General features: G+C 43.6%; 2 protein-coding genes across 2 annotated transcripts; both read left to right on the forward strand.

Moving 5' to 3' along the window:
• Nucleotides 1–3,561: 3,561 nt before the first annotated feature.
• Nucleotides 3,562–6,366, forward strand: LTS14_009986 (uncharacterized protein; the record flags this gene model as incomplete). The annotated part of the gene is made up of 1 exon (XM_064842664.1): nucleotides 3,562–6,366. One exon carries the CDS (start codon nucleotides 3,562–3,564, stop codon nucleotides 6,364–6,366), a length of 2,805 nt encoding a protein of 934 aa, XP_064689661.1.
• Nucleotides 6,367–7,329: 963 nt separating this feature from the next.
• LTS14_009987 (uncharacterized protein) lies at nucleotides 7,330–7,814 on the forward strand (the record flags this gene model as incomplete). Its single annotated transcript, XM_064842665.1, has 2 exons — nucleotides 7,330–7,422; nucleotides 7,497–7,814. 2 exons carry the CDS (start codon nucleotides 7,330–7,332, stop codon nucleotides 7,812–7,814), a joined length of 411 nt encoding a protein of 136 aa, XP_064689662.1.
• Nucleotides 7,815–7,896: the final 82 nt, after the last annotated feature.

Below are 7,896 nucleotides of genomic sequence, written 5' to 3' on the forward strand. Positions count from 1 at the left end.
ACCCTCTTATAGCCGCCCCTGCAGACCTAGCTTATTAGCTCCCTAAACTTAATTAGTTAGTCTACTTATTGCGGACCCAATGTCCGTAACAAGTTAGTAATAGATTTTACCTACTATTAATTAGTTACGCTTCTATCTACGCCTTAATTATCTAAGCCTAGTTACCTTTCTACTCTATTAGTAACCTCTTATAATATTTTAAGTACTACTTCTAGGGAAGTATTAGAGAATACTTAAGATTACTAATATTAGCGTATATCTAGTACTATATCGAGGAGTAGTCTTAAATTAGACGTTTAGATACTTCTACCTAATAATAATAATAGATTAATTAACTTATTTACTAGCTAGATCGAGTAGGTATAGATAGCTAATATATCTACTACTAGATTAGCTAAGAGTAGAACTAGGTCCTTAGGGTCTAAGGCTAATAAGCTCTAGAAGTTTATAGGAAACTAGCGATAGTTTAAAACGTTTGAAATATAGTACTAACTTACTTTAAGATATATTACGACTAGTTCGAGATATAAACGAAGAGATTAATACTTATCTCTATATACCTTCGAGGACTAGCTACTAACTAGGTCTAACCTTATTTAGAAGACTATTTAGATAACGATTAACCTATAGACTATTATATAACAACCTAGAAAATCTTTTCTATAGAGATAATAATACTTACTAAGATTAAAGAGACCTTTAGTTAGAGTAACGAACGTTTTAAAGCTAAATAGGATTTATACTAGTATAGATAGAGGGATCCCGCCGCTAAGTATAAGGTAGAGATCTAGTCTCTTGCGCTTAGAACTAGATAGAACAATATAGCCTTACTCTATCTACTTCTAGTTAATAGTCTCTATATTTATTAAATAAACTATAGCTCTTTTAGAACTTTATTTACTAGCCTTTTATAGCTATACTATTAAAGCCTTAATAATTAACGGAGCTCGAACCTATATACTAGTAGGAATACTAGTCGAAGCTATAATAGTAGTACTACTATTAAAGTACCTATATCTAGCTTATTATATATCTTATTAAGTCTAAATAGTCTAGTTAGAGATTTATATTTAATTTTATATTAGTATAAGATATTAAGAACTATATACTACTAGCGTTAAAATATTAGTAGATAGATGTCAAGACCCTCGCGGGGGACTAGTAGCACGTAACCACCGGAACGCTTATAGCGGGCGCTCCCGTAAGCGCACACTTATAAGGTGCGATCTAGACGCTCTGCGCGAAAGGTCGCACCGGGCGCGCGAGGCGCGACCTAGTAGATATATATAAGCACGGAGGTGTTAGTAGTTAGGAGCTTCGTACTTAACCTTAAGTACAGGAGTTAGCGATAGGTTTTACCTACTGCTAATTAGTTACGCTTCTGTCTACGCATTAACCGTCTACGCCTAGTCACCTTCCTGCCCTATTAGCAACCCCTTATAACAATAGAGCTAAAGATCTAAATAATATAGATAAATAAGTATAGATAGATAGTATATTATAATAGTATAGTATTAGTCTAGATACTATAACTAGTATTATCTTATCTTATAGATATAAACTATATTAGTAATCTATTAGTCTTCTAGCCTAAATGCCTAATATAGAGTTATTATTATAGATATTAGGTCCGCAATAAGTAGACTAACTAATTAAGCTTAGGGAGCTAATAAGCTAGGCCTATAGGGGCGGCTATAAGAGGGTTACATAACGCCGCTTACCTAGACCCTTAAGTAAGTAGCCTACTTACCCTTACTCTCGAGTAACCGTAAGGAAGAGTACTTACGATTACCGCTAAGTAATTGTAACTATATACGAATCTCCTATATATATAGAATAAACGTTTCCTATATAGGTAGTTCGTATTTAACCTAAGTTACTAACCCGCCGAAAGGTTAAACCTTAGAGTAGTTACTTACCTAACCTATCGCTTAGAACTTACTCGTCTAACGAGCTCTAACCCCCTTATACCGTAGGTATATAATAGTTATTAATTAGACTAGAGTTTAAGCTAGATCTACTACTAATATCTACTTAAACTAGAGTTTAAGCTAGATATACTACTAATATCTAGTTATCTAGCTTACCTAAGAGGATTTCTACTCTCTAGCGTATTTAACTAAAGAGGTATATATAAGGTTAATTTTAGGTAGAATATAATTATTTCTAAAGAAGAAAGTATACTAAACTATATTAAACCAATAACTATACGCTAGTATAATAATAATCTATTAAAGCGATAGGCTACTATAAGGATATAGAACTATAGATAGAGGATAATATTATAGATATAGAATTTAATTGTTAGTAATAAGTTAGGTACCAAAGCCTAAGGCTAGTAGACTAACTCTAGAGCTAGATATAGAATTACTTCGTTACTAGATAATCGAGTAATCTAGATTACGTTTACTATAGGTAACTATAATTAGGTTATAATTACTAAGAGTAATTATAACTATATATAAATCTTCTATATATATAGAATAAACGTTTCTTATATAGGTAGTTTATATTAAATATAAGTTACTAATCTACTAAAAGGTTACTAAGATCTCTTACCTAATTAATAAGCTCTAACCCTAGTATACTATAGGTATATAATACTATTCTTAGTATTCTAAATAGATTTCTAGAGTTATTAAACAACTAGTAGTTAAGGTAATAGATAGAATAAACTAGATAGAGATTTTTAGAGAACTTTATAAATTAATATTAGTTATAAGAAATATACTAAGATAGCTTTAATAGTATAATTTATAGCTCGACTAGCGCTAAGCTTACTTTACTCCTCTTTCTAGTAGATATAAGCTTACTCTTACTAATCAATATAGTGTAATAGCTATATAAGATTACTATATTTCTTTATAACTAGATAGAAGTTAGTTAATAAGCTACTATCTAATTAATTACCTAAAGATCTTACCTACCTACTAAGCTCTAAACTTTAGTATATTATAGATATGTATTATAGATTTTATTAGATGGAGCTAGTACTCTTATAAATAGCTATAGTTATACTTTAGTATTAGAAAAGATTAGGCTCTATAAACTTTAAAAAGTTATAGATATTTACTTAATTCTGCTATATAAAATATCTATAGAGTAAGTAATCTTAGCTATTAGGTAATAAGAATAGAATAACAAAGATCCTAGTTCGAGGCTTACTTAGCGGCGGAATACGTAGCTCGACGATACGTACGAGTCGATAATAATAGCTTTAAGAGAACGCGAGCTGCACCAGCATATGAATTGACTCGTTGTTACGGCTTAGCTTGTTATCTCTGCGAAACTCGCAGCCAAGACAGCGAATATCGCATTAAGCGCCACTTCGCGAAACCTGATGCCTTCGGTTACGCATCGCAGTAACGAAGCGCAGGTGCGGTAGGATCACCATGCCACCAAGCAGGAAGCGCCTTGCAGCATGGGGCATAAGCTATAGGCAACCAAATAGAAAATCTTGGTAACAAGTAGGGCGTGTGTCCTTCTCGTCTCCCTTCTCTTTCTATTGTAACCTCTACGACACTTTCGTCTCAGAGTCTTTGTTACTTTACTTCCACCAATATGGCATTGGCTCTCTTCGCGTTGGCCCTCTTGGGCTCGGGAGCGCAGGCAGCTGCATCATACAATTCAACACTAGCCTGGGTACCCTTCAGCCAGACTCAATTCGATGGTAACGCCGCCCTAGATACGGATGGAGCGAATGGAGATGTTCAGCTCTTCTGGACGCTTGGAGACGAGTACTCGACATACGGGATTGCGTCCAAATCCAGCGGTTATCTTGCCGTGGGCTTCAGCCAGACTGGCGCGATGACTGGGGCCGATATGGCAGTCGGATACACAGACCAGAATGGCACCTTCATGTTTGAGAACCGCCATGCGACAGGCTTTATTGTACCCGAGATCTCTCAAGACCAAACAAAAAACATGCGATTCAAGCAAGGCTACCAGGCAAATGGAGTCACTGCCTTCATCTTCGATAAGAAGAACCAGGCCGACTGTCTCCTAGATCAAGGCAATGTTGCTATCGACTCGTTTCAATGGATGATCTATGCTCATTCTGATCAGAACACCTTCGCACAGCACGCAGCTGGCGACATGGGGAAGCAATACGTCAAGCTAGGCACTAGCAACGCCATCTCCTTGGACATCGCTCGCACTACCAACAACAGTCAGAACTTCACTGTCGTCTCGCCGGAGGTAGTTATTCCTACCGATGAGACCACTTACTGCTACTCTATGCACAAAATGCCGACGACGGCAAATAGAAGCTATTTGATTGGCGAACGACCGCCCAAAGCAAGTCCACTGCTTCATCACTTAGTCCTTTATGCATGCTATGGTCCCGCTGACCAGTTCGAGAGCATGCTCGGCCAGCCGGCTGATTGCAACTGGCAGAACTTTTCAAATCCTTGCAATGGATTTGTCACAGAGTGGGCTCCAGGCATGTCTGCTCGCACATTCGAAGACGGATTTGGTAAACCGTTCGGCGCCGACCTGTACCAGTATGCGATGCTAGAGACACATTACAACAACCCTGGTGGGACCGCAAACCAGACGGACGCTGCGAGCTACGAGTTCATCTACACTGATAGTCCAGTGGCAACTGAAATTGGAACTTTGACTCTAGGCGATATGCAAGTCAATGGCTGGTTTATGGACCCAGGCAAGCCACTCGTAGCACACTCAACAATCTGCACACCCGAATGCACAAGCAAGTGGCCTGCCGAAGGGATAACGGCCGTTGCAGTCTTCCATCATATGCACTACCGCGGCGTCAATGCCCGCGTACAGATCATTCGCAATGGCACTGAGATTGCACCTCTGTCGGAACTGTATGATTTCCAGTACGGGTACCAGTTCTCCAAAGCTTTGAGCAACATCCAGCTGCTGCCTGGAGATCAGCTTATCACCACTTGCGAGTACGACACTATGAACGACACCACGCCGGTCGCTGGCGGCCAATCAAGCCGGGACGAGATGTGCTTCGCGTGGGTCGACTACTATCCATTGAATAATGTCTTGGGCTGCACACAGATCAATCCGCATCTCGCCGACCCAAGCCAACAGAACGGCACGGTCGCAATGTGTCTTGATTCCTCCAACCCCAACCCAGATCTTTACCCTTCGAAGTCTCTGACAGCTGATTTCCAGCACCTCCCAGTCTCTGGTAACAACTGCTCAGGCAATGCTCTTTCTAAACCCAATGGAGCAGCCATTTTGAGCACCTGCCCAGACACAGATGTCTGCTACTCAGTCAGTGTACCCCGAAAAGAACCGACCTCAGCCTCAGGCGATATCTACTTCCAACTGTCGGCTCCGACAACATACTCTTGGGTAGCGCTTGCACAGGGTACAGCGATGAGTAACGCCAACATGTTTGTTATGTACGCTTCAGCGGATGGCAAGAACGTGACGCTCTCCCCAAGAAATGCACCTGGGCATCAAATGCCGACACATAATGCCGCTGCCGACGTCGTCTTGTTAGAGGGCTCTGGGATAGCGAACGGCAAAATGACGGCCAATGTGCTATGCAAGAACTGCAGCAGCTGGAGCACAGGCAAGATGGACTTTCAGGACATCGTCAGCCAATGGGTCTACGCTCATTTACAAGGGCTGCCCATCAACTCTGATGACTTGAATACTGCGATTTCTCATCATGACAAATCGGGGGGGTTCCAGTGGGATCTGTCGCAGGCCACAGGAGGTCCAGATGCAAATCCATTCCTCGCTGGGGTAGCGAACACGACCTCCTCATCAAGCACGGCTGGAGGACAGATGCAAACACCTATGATGCAAGCCCACGGTGCTCTGGCTTCCATCGCCTTCGTCGCCATCTTCCCGATTGGTGCCGTTCTTGTCCGTCTAGCCAGCTTCCCAGGGCTAGCTTGGGTCCATGGAGGCCTACAAATCTTCAGCTACGTCGTCTTCATCGCCGCAGCAGGTCTCGGAATTTATCTGGCAAGGCAAGACTCCTACTTGAATCAGCCTCATGCAATCATCGGCATGCTTCTCTTTGGCGTCCTATCCTTCATGCCGATCCTCGGCACGATCCACCACAACATCTTTAAGCAAGTGAAGAAGCGGACAGCTTGGTCTTACGCTCACATCTTCACGGGTCGAACAGCGATCCTGCTCGGCATGGTCAACGGTGGGCTCGGCCTAAAGCTTGTCAACGCTGGAAGGCCCTATATCATAGCATATGGCGTTTCTGCTGGCATGATGGGTGTTGTCTTCATTGGTGTGATCGTCTTTGGTGAGGTCACGCAGAAGAAGGACACTTCGGGAGTGCCTACAAGTCCAATCACGGGTCCTGGGGAGTCGAAGGGGCAAGAGGGGAGCGGAAGTGAAAGTGATGCGCGTTCGTAGACGGATGTTAGGGAGATGCGCTTTCAGTGAGTTGTGGTCAGCTCTTTCGTTATTGGACGTCTAACGTTAGCGTTCCTGCACGGCGACTTAACGATGGTTTGGGACAAAGACGTACAGCGGGCTGCTAGAAAGGGTGCGAGCAGCGCGCTTGACGTTCTTGACGGCATGAAGGATGAAAGCACCTTGACTGTCATCGACAGTAGGTTACACGCATTGGACAAGGGTATTTGGAGCATTTAGGTCACAAACATGAGATTGTGTAACTGAGGGGCGAGGTTCCTATGTCTTCCTCGCCTGCAGAAGCGTTGATGCCTGACGATCCGAAACTAGTGATTTCCGCGGTCTATGTTATCGCAGCCGTATATGCCATGATCGAGGCGGCAGATGTCCGGCTATGCAGCACTGTAGCCTCATCTCATGCGCCGTCAGCGAAGCCAGGTCTGTGCTGGGACCAAAGCATGATCACGACTCTTCGGGTCAGCATGTGTCGTGCAAACCGCACAACGTGTCGCGCCGGTGCTCCATTCCGAAAGGCAGTAAGCACTGACTTGTGCGAGGTGCTGTACTGTGTCTCTGTTTCTGACCAAGTTAATGAGTTCTCAAACGCTCAGTCGTGCTGGCCTTTAGTCATGAATTTTATGCATTCTGTACATAGTTTCGGCCTCTTTCCGAGTTATGCTGTTGCCTCGCAGTGTCTCCGTGTCATCTGGGCAACGACGTGCCAGTAGTGGCCGTCCAGGGAGGAAGTGGAAAGGAAGGGAGATCGACAGACGACAGCGGTCTCGCGTGAGGTCAAACGCGAACCACAATGCTGACTAAACACCAGCTATGCCGCCACACACGACGACGACCCAGCATGGATCGATTCAGATGGTTACTCAGAAGTCTATATATATGTAAAGCCCTCTCGAGAGGAAAAACCAGCTCAGAATCAACGTAGAGACAATAAACTCAAAAAGCACAATGCCCAGCCCAGCCGAATTCCACTACAACGACTTCCTCTCCGACTCCGAAGACCTCCAGATTCCCGAAGGCGAATTCGTAATCTACGGCACCGTAAGCACTACCCACCCTTTCCCCACCTCACAAACCCTCCGAACGACTCTTCCTCAACAGAAAGTGGTGACCAGGTCTACGCCCACCCCCAACACGCCGATGCCTTAGAAGCCATCTACGCCTACACGAACGAGCACGCCAAGTCCGAACCCGGAACACTACAGTACTACCTCGTCCGAGATGCGGATGATAGGAATGTCTTCCATATGTTCGAGCATTACGCTTCGAGAGCTGCGTTCGATGAACATAATTCTCAACCCATCATCCAGAAATTGATCAACGAGGATAACTATATCAAGGGTGTCAAGGCCAAATTTTTCAGCCCTTGTAAGGTGGCGAAGGCTGTTCCGCGCGGGGGGGGGGGGGGGGGGGGGGGCGGTGTGGGGATTTGAGTGTTTTTTGCTTGAAAAGTTATTCTGATGGGTGGTGGTTGTGTGGTTAGAGATGGGAAGTGTGGGTGTGTGGGCTGGGTGT

The sequence above is a fragment of the Recurvomyces mirabilis genome, assembly GCF_035927965.1.
Source record: "Recurvomyces mirabilis strain CCFEE 5264 chromosome Unknown scaffold_36, whole genome shotgun sequence".
NCBI lineage: Eukaryota > Fungi > Ascomycota > Dothideomycetes > Mycosphaerellales > Teratosphaeriaceae > Recurvomyces > Recurvomyces mirabilis.